Source organism: Pelodiscus sinensis, chromosome 24 (assembly GCF_049634645.1).
Source record: "Pelodiscus sinensis isolate JC-2024 chromosome 24, ASM4963464v1, whole genome shotgun sequence".
Taxonomy (NCBI): Eukaryota; Metazoa; Chordata; order Testudines; family Trionychidae; genus Pelodiscus; species Pelodiscus sinensis.
This window is the reverse complement of record NC_134734.1, coordinates 19,561,347-19,577,727: the sequence shown is the minus strand read 5'-3', so window position 1 is coordinate 19,577,727 and position 16,381 is coordinate 19,561,347. Positions and strand designations below refer to the sequence as shown.

General features: G+C 49.3%; 1 protein-coding gene across 2 annotated transcripts in view; it reads right to left on the bottom strand.

Moving 5' to 3' along the window:
• Positions 1–16,381, bottom strand: part of RNF115 (ring finger protein 115) — a 64,497-nt gene that overhangs the window by 5,764 nt on the left and 42,352 nt on the right. For both annotated transcript variants that reach the window (XM_075908383.1, XM_075908382.1), the window contains 4 exons: positions 15,493–15,564; positions 15,132–15,204; positions 10,493–10,586; positions 5,924–6,039 (listed from right to left, as the gene is read on the bottom strand). In XM_075908383.1, coding sequence (XP_075764498.1) covers positions 5,924–6,039; positions 10,493–10,586; positions 15,132–15,204; positions 15,493–15,564 — 355 coding nt within the window. The remainder of the gene's footprint in view (positions 1–5,923; positions 6,040–10,492; positions 10,587–15,131; positions 15,205–15,492; positions 15,565–16,381) is intronic.

Genomic DNA, 16,381 nt, shown 5'->3' with positions numbered 1-16,381 from the left:
ACTCTGGGGCAGGGTGTGTGGGGGAGGGGGATTTATACTGATGATTTTTGTAAAGTGCTTTGGAGACCTAGGGGGATTCTAACTATCACGCAAGTGAAATGTAGTGACCCTAAGCCAACGGTGAAGTCTCATGAATAGTGCAGTTGTCTAAATGAAAACAAACAAAAAACAGTCAGGCCCTTATCAGAAAGGCACTGCAAAGAGCAAAAAGTGCCCTGAAAAATATGCTGGGGCAAGATTTCAACACTGACTCAGAGGGAAGCCCATCCCCGTTCTAACCAACGCCAATTCACTCCACCCTGGCGGTCTTCCAGCCCCGGGCTAACCAAATAAACCCTGCTTAGCTCAGATCTGTTGGGCTCACAGTCCACCAGTTGTTTGGCAAATGCAATTTAACTGTTAACCAGTGGCTAGCCACCTCGGCGTTTGCGATTCTGATAATCGATTACAAAGGACCGATGAATGGATCTGAACTTAGGTTACACGTTATTTGGTGCAGCACGAGGATATGGGAGAAATGTAGCCCCACGTTTCTGAATAGAAGGGTCTTTAAAGAAACACGGTCCTTTTGAAAAGCACATTGTATGTAACTACACTGTAATCAGGGGCTGAGCTACATAAAAGGTGGGTTAAATGAGCGGACGACAGCAACTCTGGAATTTAGAGATTTCATGGGAAAACGTGGCATGGGACCCAATGCTTGCTACCCATGCAGGATTTGAAGGGCTTTTTGATTGGGGCTTCAAGCCCTTAATAAATGAAAAAACTAAGGTGGACGAAGGAGGACAAGATTGCCAGCTTAGCAAGGAAGGAAAGGGCGGTGGTTCCAGGCACTGGACTCAGCAGACCAAAGTTGAGTGCCTCATTCTGCTACCGACTCCCTGTGTGACTTCAGGCAAATGCCGCGAGGGGTTGTAAGACTAAATACGTCATAGATCTGGGTGCTCGGATACTACAGCGATCAGGTCCCAAGCACTAAAACAGATACAGGAATGAGACAAAGAAGGGTTGCTAGATCAATTTAAAGCCAAATGGTGGTAACACTTTGCACCCTCAGTGCACACTTTACAGTGTTTCCTTGGGCTTAAAGAAGATATTTAGGAGCTTGCAGTGTGGGGATTGAGAACATGGAAAAGTGGATAAGGAATTGGTTAACGGGCAGATGACAATGGTCGTGACAAGGTGAACTGTCAGTCAAGCTGGAGGGAGATTACTTACGGAGCGCCTCACAGAGCAGTTTGAGGACCAATCTTATTTAACACGTTTATTACTGACCCTGGCACAGAGTGCGAGGGGGCTTATAAAGTATTGCCAATGCGGAAGAGGAGCGGAATATAGAGTCATAAAAATCACAGAACCAAAAGGGACCTCAAGAGGTCTTCAAGTCCAGTCCCCTGTGCTCATGGCAAGACCAAGCACCACCCAGACTGGGGTGGGCAAGATACAGCCCATGGGCTGGATGTGACCTGCCAAGCCACCGGATCCAGCCCACGGACTGTCCCACCTGCACCCTCAAGCATAGAGCAACCCCCATGCTGCTTTAAGCAGCTGGCTGCTCCCTGTGGCGCTCTGCTCTGGGTGCTAGGGGGAAGGGAGGAGAAAGAAGGGTCATGTACTACCTCTGTCCCCCAGTCTAATTTCTCAGCTCCTATTGGCTGGAAACCAGCCAACAGAAGTAAAGAGATTGGGCCGAGGCTGGTGGCAGCACTGAAGCCTGCTCCTCCCCAGGCTTCTGGAACAGAGCGCCACATGGAGGGAAGCCAGCAGTTTTGAGCTGTCTATGGCTGCAGCAGGCAGGGAGCCACCTAGGTAAATGCTTCCTGGCCAGAGCCTGCACCCCATCTCCCTACCCCAGGTCACCACCCAAACCCTCTGCATCCCCCCTCCTCCAGGTCACAACTCTCCCCCTTCCTCCCCTGCATTCCCTCCTACACCTCTTGCCCAGGCCAGAATCCTCTCCTGCATCCATACCTCCTTCCAGCCCCTGCACCTCAGTCCCCTGATCCAGATCACAACCCAATTCTGCATCCCCCACCCCCAGGTTACAACTCCCTCCCAAATCCTGCACCCACAGGCCAGAATCCACTCCTGTACCCTACCCCCTTCCAGAATCTGCACCCCAATTCTCTGCCCCAGATGAGAACTCCCTCCTTCAGGCTCACACCCTCTCCTGCATCCCAATCCCCTACCCCAAGCTCCCTTCTCCACCCAACCTCCCTCCCAGACCCTGTACTCCCTCCATAGAAAACTGCAGTCTTTGACCATTTACCAAAATCTTAGGGGTGGGCAATAATGGGAGCCACTCCCGACAGGGGTCTGTCTAACCTGATCTTTAAAATCGCCAATGATGGAGATTCCACAACCCTCCTAGGCAATTTATTCCAGTGTTTAACCACCCTGACAGTTAGGAAAAGCTTCCTTATGTCCAACCTAATCCTCCGTGGCTGAAATTCAAAATGACTTGGACAACCTTGTAAACTGGAGTCATCAAAATGGGATGAAATGTAATGGTGCAAAGTGAGAGATCGTGAATTTTGGGACTAACAACAAGAATTTTTGCTATAGGCAGAGGACAGATCAGTAGAGGGTGAGAGGGGAAGAGAAAAGACCTACGTGTGTTGGTTGATCACAGGATGACTATGAGCCACCAATGTTACACAGCTGTAAAACAGGCTAATGCAGTCCTAGGATGCATCAGGGAAATTATTTCCAGTAGACAGGGAAGTGTTATACAAGACACTGGTAAGAACTCATCTGAAATACTCTGCACCATTCTGGTCTCCCCTGTGTATGAAAGAGGACTTCAAACTGAAATGTGCAGAGGAGGTGTCTATAATGACCTCCTGAGGTTTCTGGCAGCGCGTCTAGACACTTTAGAAAGAGGAATGCAAATGAGGGAAATCAAAAACACAAATGAAGCGCTGATTTACAAATCTCACGCTTCATTTGCATAATCTCATCAGATCGCTTTTTTGGAAGAGTTTTTTTTTTTTTTTTTTTAAAGCAGCCTAGACGGGGTTCTTTCGGAGAAAGAAAGAAAGAGGGAAGGAAAAAAAAAAAAAAAACCACTTTCAAAGGAACCCTTATTCCTGAAAAAATGAGGTTTACAGAGTTTTTAAAAATGGGGTTCCCCCCCAAAAACACCCCATCTAGACTCCTTTTTTTTTCCCAGAAAAAATCTCTTCCAAAAGAGCAATTGGATGAGATTATGCAAATGAGCGCTTCATTTGCAATTTTGATTTCCCTCATTTGCATTCCTCTTTCGAAAGAGGAATGGAGTCTAGACGCACCCTTCCAGCCCTAGGATTCTAGGAAGGGCTCCTACGATGATCGGAGGAATGGAAAACCCACCTTTATGAGAGGAGACTCAAAGAGCTTAGCTTGTGTAGCCTGACCCAACAAAGGCTGAAGGGAGAGGTTTGCCCTCAAGAACGCAATCAAGGGATAAATACCATGGAGGGAGAGGAGTTATTTAAGGTAAGGCCAATGCTGGCACAAGAATATGTTGGTATAAATGAGCCATCAATAAGTTTAGTCTTTAACTTAGACCGAGGGTTCGAACCATCAGAGGAGCGAAGTTTTGAAACAGCCTTCCAAGGGGAACAGCGGGGGCAAAAGAACGAACTGGCTTCAAGACGGAGCGTGATAAGTACCTGGAGGGGATAGCAGGAGCTGACAGCCTACAGCGGAGGTAGCCAATCTGTGACTGCTAACAGCAAGTATCTCCTACAGCCAGTGACGGGACACTCGAAGGGGAGAGCACCAAGATACTTGGTAAAGAATTCTCCGCAGTGTCTGGCTAGTGTGCCCTGAGGGATGTCCCTGGTTAACCAGGACGCAGCACTGTTACTGGGTGATGCCTACTGGTTAACCTGCGGCCTGGCCTGGCCAAAGCAGCCCTCCGCCCACGGGACTCCATTTTAGCGGTTAACCAGTTAAATGCTACACTTAACTGATTAAAGAGATTTTACGGCCCTAGACCGGATTACTTGTTCAGTGTCTAACCAGTTGCCATATTGGCAGTTGGGAAGGAATTTTCCACTTGGTCAGATTGGCCGAGACCATTGGGGTTTTCCACCTCTCTGCAGTGTGGGTCACGAGTCACTGACAGGTTTAAACTAAACTAGTGTGAATGGCAGGTCCTCTGTAACCTGAAGTCTTTAAAGAATGATGTGAGGACACAGTAATTCAAAGGAAAAGGGTCTGTTAAAGGAACGGGTGAGTGAGGTTCTGTGGCCTACAAGGGGCAGAAAGCCAGATTAAGGTCAGAAGGGACCATCCAAAGACTATGAGATAAGGTCTCTCCATTGGGCAGGTGAGGAAACTGAGGCAGCAGTGCCTGGACTAACTGTGGCTCACAAAAGAACTCAGCCTTCTTTGTACGGTATCTTCTCAGGCTTGGAGGCTGAGATGCTCTGTAGTAGGCAGGCACTGTGCTGCTATGCGAGCTTCCCCCACACTCTGCCTCTGGAGCCCCAGGCTGGCTAGAATCATAGAACACCAGAACTGGAAGGGACCTTGAGAGGTCATCGAGTCCATCCCCCTGCCCTCATGGCAGGACCCAGTACCATGTAGACCATTCCTGACAGATGTCTATCTAACCTGCTCTTAAATATCTCCAGAGATGGAGATTCCACAACCTCCCTGGGCAATTTATTCCAGTGTTTAACCACCCTGACAGTTAGGAAGTTTTTCCTAATGTCCAACCTAAACCTCCCTTGCTGCAATTTAAGCCCATTGCTTCTTGTCCTATCCTCAGAGGCCAAGGAGAACAATTTTTCCTCCCTCCTCCTTATGACACCCTTTTAGGTACCTGAAAACCATTATCATGTCCCTTCTCAGTCTTCTCCTTTCCAAACTAAACAAGCCCAATTCTTTCAGTCTTCCTTCACAAGTCATGTTCCTTAGACCTTTAATCATTCTTGTTGCTCTTCTCTGGACCTTCTCCAATTTCTCCACACCTTTCTTGAAATGTGATACCCAGAACTGGACACAATACTCCAACTGAGGCCCAATCAGCGCAGAGTAGAGCAGAAGAATGACTTCTTGTGTCTTGCTCACAATACCCCTGTTAATGCATCCCAGAATCATGTTTGCTTTTTTTGCAACAGTGTCACGTTGTTGACTCATATTTAGCTCGTGGTCCACTATGACCCTTAGATCCCTTTCCTAGACAGTCGCTTCCCTTTATGTGTGTGAGAAACGGATGGTTCCTTCCTAAGTGGAGCACTTTGCATTTGTCCTTATTAACTTTACCCTATTTACCTCAGACCATTTCTCCAGTTTGTCCAGATCATTTTGAATTACGACCCATCCTCCAAAGCAGTTGCAACCCCTCCCAGCTTCATATCAACTGCAAACTTAATAAGCGTACTCTGTAGGCCGATATCTAAATCATTGATGAATATATTGAACCAAACCGATCCCAAAACAGACCCCAGTGGAACCCCACTTGTTATGCCCTTCCAGCAGGATTGTGAACTGTTCATAACTACTCTCTGAAGGGGGGAAGGAAAGTCAATAGGCATGGTTCATTCCATCCCTGACCTCAGGTGAGAATGATAGGAAGGGGAAAGGGGGAGTTTTCAAGTGGACACTCTACCAGCACAGAGACCGTAGCTTGTTTCACATGCAACCACCAACCATCAGACGGCACAAGTCCAGCTGCTGCTCAGATCCTGTCGGCGTGACTTACAGACAAAAAGCACCGTAAACCCGTCAGCAGTTTCTCCAAGCCACCAGCCTGAAGGACGGCTTTAGACCGGACACGTTTCCAAGGCTGCACGAGGATGACGAAAGTGCCCGGGCTGGAAGGGGCAGGCGGGGTAGTTGCTGCCCCACACCTCCCAGCAGCTCATACAGGGGCCAGAAGACAGCAAGGAGCAGCCAGTGTTAGCCCAGCGTCTCTCACACACGCTCTTACCAGTTCTAACCATGGCACGATGCAGCTGCTGTGGAAGAAGTGATTGCATGGTAACTGCCGAACCTGCTCTGCTACTGTATAGTCTTCTTTACACACGGGGCACTCCAAACCCGTATCTGCAGGACAGATTCACACAGGAGAAGAGTTAGTGAGTTGGGCACAGAAGAGACCTGACGCCACCCTAGGTCCAATTACAACAGCCAAATGGGGTACCAAGAGCTACCCACTGGTCTCAGCTGATTTCTCTCCGAGGGCTGCAGACAGGAAGGCCGGAGCTGGGGTACAGTTATTAGCTGTCGAAGAGACGCAAGGCTGAGTGAGGAAAGGAAGGCGTATGGGTTTGTTTAGGCCTCCCACGCATGGCACAATACGGAGAATACATTCCATGCTAAGAGGGTCCTAGCCAATGCTGAAAGGGACCGACAGGAACTCATCACGGATACTAAGAACATAAAAATGGCCAGACTAGGTCAGACCAAAGGTCCATCTAGCCCAGTGGCCTGCCTTCCGACAGTGGCCAACAGCAGATGTTCCAGAGGGAACGAGCAGAACAAGGAATCAAGTGATCACCCAATCCCAGCTTCTGACAAACAGCAGCTAGGGACACCATTGCTGCCCATCCTGGCTAATAGCCATCGATGGATCAATTCTCCAGGAATTTATCTAGTTCTTTTTTGAACCCTGTTAAAATCCTGGTCTTCACAACATCCTCTGGCAAGGAGTTCCACAGGTTGCCTGTGTGTTGTGTGAAGAAATACTTTCTTTTGTTGGTTTTAAACCTGCTTTCTATTAATACTGGATATCCTGCTTTGATAAACAGAGAATAAACTTCGGTGGGTGCGATTCAGCACAGGAATGGGGAGAGGAAAGATGCTAGGTAGAGGGAGGAGGGGTTGAGAACTTGGGAAGGAGGTCTGAGATGGAGAGTAGTTTCTAGTTTTGTCAATGGGATTCATCACAGGAGTGCCGTTACACAGGTGCGCCAGAGTGTTTGCAGGATCAAGCAGTAAACTTCTCATTTCTAAAATGCCTTTGCCATTATTTTACTGGTGTTTTTATGGCCTTGAGTAGTCAATCTCCTAATTTTATTTTTATTATTGTAATTTTTTTTTTAAAAAGTCTAAGTTTCCTGGTGGCTGGACTCCAACACATACATGGGAAGAGAGAAAATTCAGCTACTGTAATGGCTTTCAGTCCAGTTTATATTTGATGTTAGCACCACAATGAACTTTTTTACATGGTTAATGTTCTACAAAGCCTGATTAAAGATCTTCCACTATGGGGACTAGACTGCCTAGAGTGGATACTAACATTTACCAGGCTGGACGCAAAGAGACGACTGATAATGAAAATCAAACTAAGGACATTTTGTTCCTCTATTAATGAGCTCGCTCACGCAGGACAGAGAGAGAAACAATCCAAAACAGGAACTAGGGGTCATGCAATGAAATTCAAACAAACACAAGGAAGTGCTTCACCCAACCTGTGGAACTCCTCGCCAGATGTTACAAAGGCTGAAATTGCAAGTGGGTTAAAAAAAGAACAAGATGCATTCCTGGAGGACAGGTCCATCAATGATTATTAGCCACTATGGACAGGGATGCAACTGCATGTCCTGGGAGTGTCCAAAAGCTCTGTTTGCCAAAACCTGAGTGGGTGAGGGGGGATGGGTCACTCTACAATGGCATGTTCTGTTCATTCTCTCTGAAGCACCGGGCATTGGCCATTGCTAGAAGCAAGGATGTTAAATCCCATTTAAAATGTTAATCTAAATGTTTAACTGATTAACCTGCCAGGCCCACCACACAGTGGGTTGCTCTGGCCAGAGCCTGCTGCATTGTGCCAGGGCCGAGGGTGGATCCGGCTGCGTCCACCGCGCTGTGAACTGCTCTGGCAAGGGCCCGCCGCACCATGCCGCAGGCAGGGCCGGATGCTGGTTAACACACGGCTATCCTGGTAAGCATGCCGAAAAGGCGAATTCTTACCGGGTAACTGCTTAACCTGTTGCCCCCTAGTTAGAAGGCAGGATACAGGGCTAGATGGACGATTGGTCTGACCCGGCAGGGCTGGTCTCATGTTCATTTTGCCATGCTGCTACAGAGTTCAGATTAGAGGTCAAAAGCATGTTGGCTACACAGCAACCCCAGTTCGGGCACAGCGCTGCTCTCCCATCACCACTAGCCCTGCACTGACAGTAACTCCAACGCACATCTCCTAGCTCGAGCCCCGTACCAGCGGAGACACTGGACCCGCCGCGTTAATTCCCTACTCAGTTGCCAGGCAGCACGACAGAAGCTCAGGTAGCTCACAGACGCAGGAGTAGCTGCTGTCACCGTGCATGAGACAATACGACAGACACACACATACACTCCCCCTCTGCAGAGGAGACTAAACCGTGGGCATATACAGAGATCCAGACAGAAATCGATACCATGGAAACAGATTTTTTTTTTTTTAAAACATAAAGCCGTGTGTCTTCAAACAGTTTTGGTTTCAGGGAACACAGTAGCTGATGGTGGGAGGAGAAGTAGCTTGACTGCAAGTCTGTGAGTCACACACTTCTGCAAACACACTTAAAAAAAAAAAAGCCCTTGCAGAGCCAACTGAGAAGCCATACGCGTCTATGAAACACCCGGAACTCTTCCCGGTCAGTTCTGCCCATGGAACATGTGAGCTTTACACCCACGTTTTAAAGAAGCGATTCAGTAGGACTCTGTTCGGAGTTGTATTTACCAGCCCTAGCTAAGAAAGCAGAAGCGACATGTCCAGCCCCCTCGGAGCATAAAAGGAAAGCAGCAAGGGCTCCAATAAGCAAGGAGCACACGTTTCTGGTGGCTGGATAAATGCATCAGACCACACACATTGGGCAGGGCCACTGGCAGTCCAAAGCCTTGACTTTACCAACCAAAGTCTGCTACTGATTCAACTCAGGCCATTTCAGCTTTGGGAGGCAACTGAACCCACGGGTCAAAGCAGACCCACACCTAGACACAGGGTAGCCCGAGCTGTCAGCAACATTGGACAGCAAAAGTGCCAGGGCTAAAAATCACAAGCTTCCATTGCTTCAGCAGAGTGATTCATCTAGATCAGGGCTCTCAAACTCCCGGCCTCCAGGTCACCTACAGCCCGAGCGCTTCCCCAATGTGGCCCATGACAGTTTGAAAAAGTTATTTAACCAAACCCACACAGCTGCCAGCCGGGGGGGAGGGGAAGGGGGGGTGCAAGGGACAGTGCAGAGACTCACCCAGCAACAGCCAGGCTCCAGTGCCCATATAGCCCTGGCCACAGAGGGTGCTGCTCAGTCCAGGAAGCCACACTGGCGGCCTCTGCCATGACTGCGCTGGCCAGGGAGTCACCCAAGCTAATGTGCTTCTGCAACCAGTGCAGCAAGGCTGGTGGGTTTCACAACGGGTTGCTCTGGGCGGGGATCTCAGTGCGAGGGTGCGGTTGTTAGTAAAGAGGGGGAGAGGAGGGAAATTGGGATCGCAGTGCAAGGACCATTGATGGAGGGAGGAGGTGGTCAGGGTGAAGACTCAGTTTCAGGCCTTGGTTAGTCTCTGTCTGGACTCCTGAACTGTAGGTCCTGTACTGCCAACCCCAAGAGATCAAAACTCATCAATCAGCCCCCAAAAAGAGAAGGGCTTCTTGAAATCACAAACAACAATACACTTGGGGATTTTTTTTATTCGGCATCTGGTGTTTGAGGCCTTTGGCTGAACTCGGGGTGTGTTTCCTAACTTTTCTCCACAAGCCAGGAGACCTAAAGTCTCCCTTAAAAAAAAAAAAAAAGGCAGCTGGGACTCTTTTCCAATACCACGCACCCACAAACAAGCACAACTACTAAATCACAGTTGATAGCGGTGCAGGAAGTGAGATCGCGGATCTGGCTTAATTCAAACAACATAGCTGGAGCTTGCCTAAAAACAGCCCCAATGATCCAATCAGGAGAGCTGGCATCACCTATTCCTAGTCAGTTTCACAAAAGGAGTGAATCGTTTCACAGCTTGTGGACGGGGCGGTTCTGCGCACACCCCGCGCAGGCCACAGGGACGTGCTGCCCACGATGCGGAGCTAGCAGCCGGAAGTCACTCTAGCCCTGCGACACTGCCGGCAGCGGTGGTCAGGACTTCAGGCCGGTTTTAAATAGTCCAGGAGTGGCAGATAGGACCAGGGGACACACCAGGGATGGGAGGGGCGGTCAGCAGGTGGGGCTGGGAGACACATGATGGAGAGATGCATGAAGACCCCTCCTCCCGGAGCCCCGCCAGAGGAGTGACTGCTGTCCTGCTAGGAGGATTTGAGGACTGGCCCTGGCCCTAAGGTCAACTGAGTTTGAGACCCCTGATCTAGTTGGTCAGCAGAGAACACAGCTGAATGGGAGGTAGCAGCCATAGGGGGAGACTAAGAATGAACATAGGGGGTGAGGAAGCTGACGTCAGAAAAGCCTTTGGAATCTACAGATGACACTCGCATGGATCTATCAATGTAGCCCGGTGGTAGGAGACACGGAGCAGGACAGCAAGCATTGGCAGAGACAGGAGGAAGGAGCAGATATTGGAGTTAACCTACCAACTTGTTCCTGAGTTACTGTCACGGTTGGAAGAGAGGTGATCTTCTCTTTGTCAGCTGGAGGCGGTCCTGTGTTTTCCAACTGTCCCAAGAGCTGTAAGGGGGTGACAAATACACCGTGCGTTAGAACACCCCGTCGCCTTGGCTTGCGGAGCTCCTCTCATTGGAGCTGTGCCTGACACTACTCCATCAAGTTAACCAGGAGCTGCACCATACAACAGAAGGTTATTCACGTGGCAGGAGGGGGAGGCTTTCAGATGGTAGCTGAAATTAAACAGAGGTAGGTAGGAGGAACTAACAGAGAAGGCGCTCTCACCACAGCTGGGAGCCAGTGCTGGATGAGCAGGGCGAGGAGGAAAAGAAAAAAAAAGAGGGATAGGCTGGAGGAGAACACTGAACTGAGTGGGAATCGATAGTGGTGTGGCAGGGCTGGGCGGTGGGGGAGGGGGAGACAGTGTGCTGCCCAGTGGGTGGAAAAGGCAACGTAGCAGAGTTCAGCATGTGCCAGGACTTGTGCATGCCACGAGGAGAGGAGATTACAAGTGGTCCCGCTCTAGGCCAGTAATGACACCCCAATAAAACGACTGACATGGTATCGCCCTCTGCCCCGAGCAGCATCTGCTACTTAGACACGGGATGGAGGCAGAGTCAGAAGAAGCTGCATGTCCAATCAGAAACCTAACCGCTGCTAGTGGGACAGAGGGGTAGGGATGTCAGCAAACCGCACCTGATGACCATGAGACCCCCGCCAACCTCCTTCCCCCAATATGCAGGATGCAGGCTCATTTGAGAAAGCTCTGACGAAGGAGAGCAAGAGGAGCGTGTGATGCAGTTTGCAGAGCCGTGGTTAGTCGTGAAGGACGACAGACAGCCTGCATGCCTCCTTCACAAACTGTCCTTGTGATGCCACAAAACGTTCTGGTTGCTCATCCTTTCCAATATGGGAAATCAACCCCCCTGCAGAGGCTCCCAAGCAAGCGCCTTCTGTTCCCAAATTAGAAAAAAAAAAGATTGCAGGACAAGGGGGATTAAGAAAAGGCCCAGCCCTATTCTCCTCAAGCCAAGAGAGACAGCCCCTGGGCAGCTGAAGGCAATTGGTAATCATAGCTTCAGCAGCTTTTGTAGTTCTCTAGACAGAAAAGCTGCATCTGCAGTAAGGAATCAGGGACTCAGGCAGAAAGCTGGAATCCTGAATGCGAGACCAGGATAGTCTTTTTGTTGTACAGCACCTAGCACGACCCGGATCGGAATGCTACTGTCATACAAACAAATAAGAAGTGAACTTTCTGACTGCTAATGCTGGCAGGGAACCTGCAACCTTCCTTGCAGATTAGAGATGTAAAATCCCACTGAATTAGTTAACCAGTTAAACTGAGTTTAACCAGTTGACTGATTAAACAGGGTGGGATGAGGGGCTACGCCAGCCTGGCTGGAAGCAGACAGCAGCACAGCTAGAATTTGCTCTCATGAAAGGTAAGGAGATGAAATAATATCATGTTGGCTTTCACCTGAAGCCCTCAAAGAGCCTCTGACAATTAGCAGTAAAGTAATTGAACCTCAATCCCACAGGAAGATAAGATATCCCTACTATAGACACTGGCTGTGTCTAGACTGCATCCCTTTTCCGTAAAAGGGATGCAAATTAGACATCGCAATTGCAAATGAAGCGGGGATTTAAATCCCCCCCGCTTCATTTGCATAAATTTGGCTGCCGCTTTTGTCCGGCTCGGAGCTTTGCCGGAAAAAAGCGCCAGTCTAGACGCGGATCTTTTGGAAAATAAACCTTTTTCCGAAAGATCCCTTATTCCTCTTAAAGATCCGCGTCTAGACTGGCGCTTTTTTCCAGCAAAGCTCCGAGCCGGAAAAAAGCAGCAGCCATGTTTATGCAAATGAAGCGGGGGGATTTAAATCCCCGCTTCATTTGCAATTGCGATGTGTCTAATTTGCATCCTTTTACAGAAAAGGGATGCAGTCTAGACACAGCCACTCTGTATAGGAGAAAACAAGGCATAGAAAGCAGCGATACATCCAAGGCGTGAGCCAATCAGCAGCAAAACTGTAAACCCAGTATCCTGATCCATCCCCCCGCCATCCTCCGTGCTAAGAACCCATCCACCTTTTCAAGTCGAGATGAAGCAAGAACGATCAGAACCGACTCCTCCTCCCTGTGATCTAGACGATAATTAAAATAGCTTGAAGGATTAGCAGCGTCATCGCTTCACAATCAGGATCCCCTTTGCCAAGACATCTGTGGTAATAACTCAGATGAGTCAGGCCAAACCTCAGAGAGCTGCATCAAATCACTAAATGTAACACTAGCAAGGGGTGTTCTCAAACCAGGTGCTGAGGAGGGAAGAGGGCTGTGGAACTGTGGATCAGCTGTTCTCAAAATCATTAGCCTCAAAAATGATTACAGGGCTGGAATTAATGCCTTGCAGTGAGACTCTTAAAGAGACAGTTTAGCTCATCAAAGAAGATCAAGAGAGGACTTGATGATGGCATTTGAGTCCCTTCCTATCAGATGCCAAAGGGCTCTAGCAGGAAAAAGGTGTAACGACCCAAAGCCAGACAAATTCAAGTTAGAAAATAAGGCCTACTTTTTTTTAAAACAGTAAGTGTGATTAACCATTAAAACAAACCATCAAGGGAAGTGTTGGATTCTCCATTTCTGGATGTTTTCAGATCACAACTGGATGCCTTTCTGGAAGAGACACTGTGCTCAAAACTGAGCGCCATCCAAGTGTCACTGGGAGAAATTTTACAGTCTGTGCTATACAGCAAGTTTAACTAGAACATCTAATCACAGAAGTGTAGATGTGTAGGGCTGGAAGGAACACTGAGGAGTCATCAAGTGCTAGGGTGACTGATGATGCAGAACCCAGGCCATCCCTGACACGGGTGTGTCCAACCGGTTCTTAAAAACCTCCAACGATGGGAATCCCACAACCTCCCTTAGAAGCCTGCTCCAGAGTCTATCGCATTCCTTTGAGGCAAAAAGTTATTCCTAATATCGAACCTCAGTCTCCCTTGCTGTCGATTAAGCCCACAGCCGCTGCTTCGCTCTTCACCAGACATGGAGAACAATTGGTCACAGTCCTCTTTATAAATAGCCTGTAACACAGTGGTCTCCAACCTATTCACACCCAAGATCACTTTTTAAATCTCAGAACAGGCGAAGTTCTACTGCCCCGCCCCTTCTTTGAAGCCCCACCCCCTCTATTCTCCTCCTGTCTATCACTTGCTATCCCCAACCCCTTAAACACTCTGATAAACAGTTTATTTTTAAATTATGCAATATATAAAATTAAAATCGCGTGTTTATAGTTATGAAATAAATGGTCTGTTTTTTATTCATGCTATTTAAATCTAAAATGAAGCATTTATAAATATGCATTTTGTGGAGACAGGTTTCTGCAGCTGGGGACAGGGTGCCAGTGGGGACAGAGTTTGGAGAGTGGGGACAGGAATGGGGACAGAGTTCTGTAGCTGGGGACAGGGGAGTGGGTCTGGGGAGCGCGGACAGGGGGCAGGGTGCCAGTGGAGCAGAGAGTCCCCTGCATCTGCCTCCTCCCAGTATTCTCCCCACCCTCAGAGGGAAGCCAGCACGTGCCTCCTCTGGGCTCGACAACCTCCTCCCTGCCCTGCAGTGCAGGGAAACCCCGCGCGTGCCTGCCCTGGGGCCAAACCCTCTCCCGTGGCACGGCATGGTCAACCCCCACGCCTGACCCAGGGCCAAACCCCCCTCCCACAGGGTGGCCCGGCCCGGCCTGGCCAACCCCCACCCCGCAGTGGAGCCAACCCCCGCGGGCGCCTGCCCTGGGGCCAACCCCCCCTCCTGCGGCGCGGCCCAGCCCGCCCCTCCTGCAGCACGGCCAACACCTGCGGGTGCCTGCCCCAGGGGCGAGCCACCTCTCCCGCAGCGGGGCCAAACCTTGCAGCATGGGTCATGTTGTCTAACCCTTTGATCATTTTTGTCACTCTCCTACAGACTGTCTCCAATTTGTCCACATCTTTCCTGAAGTGTAGCACCCAGACCTGGACACGAGCCTGTGGCTGATGCCTCACCCGTGCCGAGTGGCACAGGACAATTACCTCCCAGGTCTTACATACAATATTTCTGTTGTTAAACCCATGAATGAGATTAGCCTTTTTTTGTATCGGCATCACATTGGCGACTCATATTCAATTTATGAGCCATCAGAACCCCAGGTCCTTTTCAGCCGTATGACCAGCCAGTTATCCTCAATTGGGTAGTTAAGCACTTGATTTTTCCTTCCTAAGAAAAACACTTTGCACTTCTCTTTATTGATTTTTCATCGTGTCGAACCAATTCTCCAGTTTGTCAGTGTCATCCTGAACTGTAGTCACATCCTCCTAAGTGGCTGCCACTCCTCCCAGCTTGGTGTCATCTGCAAACTTTACAAGCAACCCCTCCACTATGTTATCCAACAGACCATGCTGGCTTTAAAATCCATGAAAAAGGGATTCTCTCTAGCAGGAAGAGAGACTGACAGGAGAGAAATGTGAAAGATACATAAATCTTACTGGCACACACCAAAAGGCTTAGGCAGCAGAACTGGGGGGGGAGGAAAAGGGGGTGGGGAGTCGCACCCCATCTCAGCAAACGTGCAAGTCTTACCTGGGTCACAATAGCATCAAGGCCACTCTGTCCCCAAGCATAATCGCCCGGATTGGAGTGCAGCATTCCACTCCTGCAGACAGAGGCAGAGAGTTCAGGGAGAAACTGAATCAACCTCAACACAGCTCTAAAGTTGTCTTGCACTGAAACACAATCCAAAAAGTAGCAGTGGTCTTATATTTATCTAGCCCTTCATCTTGTGGGATCCCAGAGATGAAGGCGGTCAGCTGAGTACAGATCTGACCACACAAGACCATCCCATGACGCAGTGCCATTTATCACAGAGGCATCACAGATGGCAGCATGACACCGGTCTACGGCAACGATCTGACCCGAGGTGGCAGTGCTAAGTGCTACTCACCAGGAGAACGGATGCTGAGAGCTTGGAATTGTGGAGTTTGCAAAAAACCCTGCAAAGATCTGCTGTATTATTCTGTTAAGAAAGGGCAAAAAACAAAACAAAATTCAGCAAACAGGCTCGGAGAAAAATACCCGCAAGCAGCGACATTGTAGTGAGAGGACGACAGCCAATCACGAAACTTCCCAAAATGAGCCACGGTTCCCTCCCTCAAAAAGCCACTCGCTGGGGAATGTTTGCCGCACATCTTTCCTTCAAGGGTGAGCCACGACTGCACAACCGACAGGAGGAAGGAAGCCTGGCAAAGCAATGCAAACCTCTCCGAGATGGCGCAAGGGCTTGGGAAGAGTTCAGATTTGCAGGGCACGGACTCATTTCCCTACACTAATAGGTCTCAGTGCTGTGGGGAAAGGGATTAAAGGAAAAGACAGTGGCGTGTGAAAAATATTCAACTCAGAGTCAATAGTTTGCACTGATCAGAGTTAATAGTTTGCAATGTGGGGAGGAATGTGGGTAACTGAAGGTAGAACAAGAGGCTCCTAAGTCCCTTTCAAAAATGAGATTTAGGGCCTTAAATCTGTTAGGCACTGCAACGCTGAGCCCGGTGATGCCAAAACACCTTTAAAAAAATCTGCTCCCTCGTCTCTCGGGATACTCAGAGAGGCAAAGCTAGTCCTCCTGCACCAGCACCAGAGGCAGGACGAAGACTTGTGGACCCACAACTTCCTGTTCGCGTGTCAGCGCTGAGTCAAACAGACGTTTGCGAACTCTGCGTTCCTCCTGAGCACCAGTCCTGCTGCCTTCCCATTTCCAAACAGGAGCTCTCGTACCTGTCACGTGACTGGATTTTAAGGGGAGCAGCCAGATCACTGCTGCACCCAGAGGGGGGTGT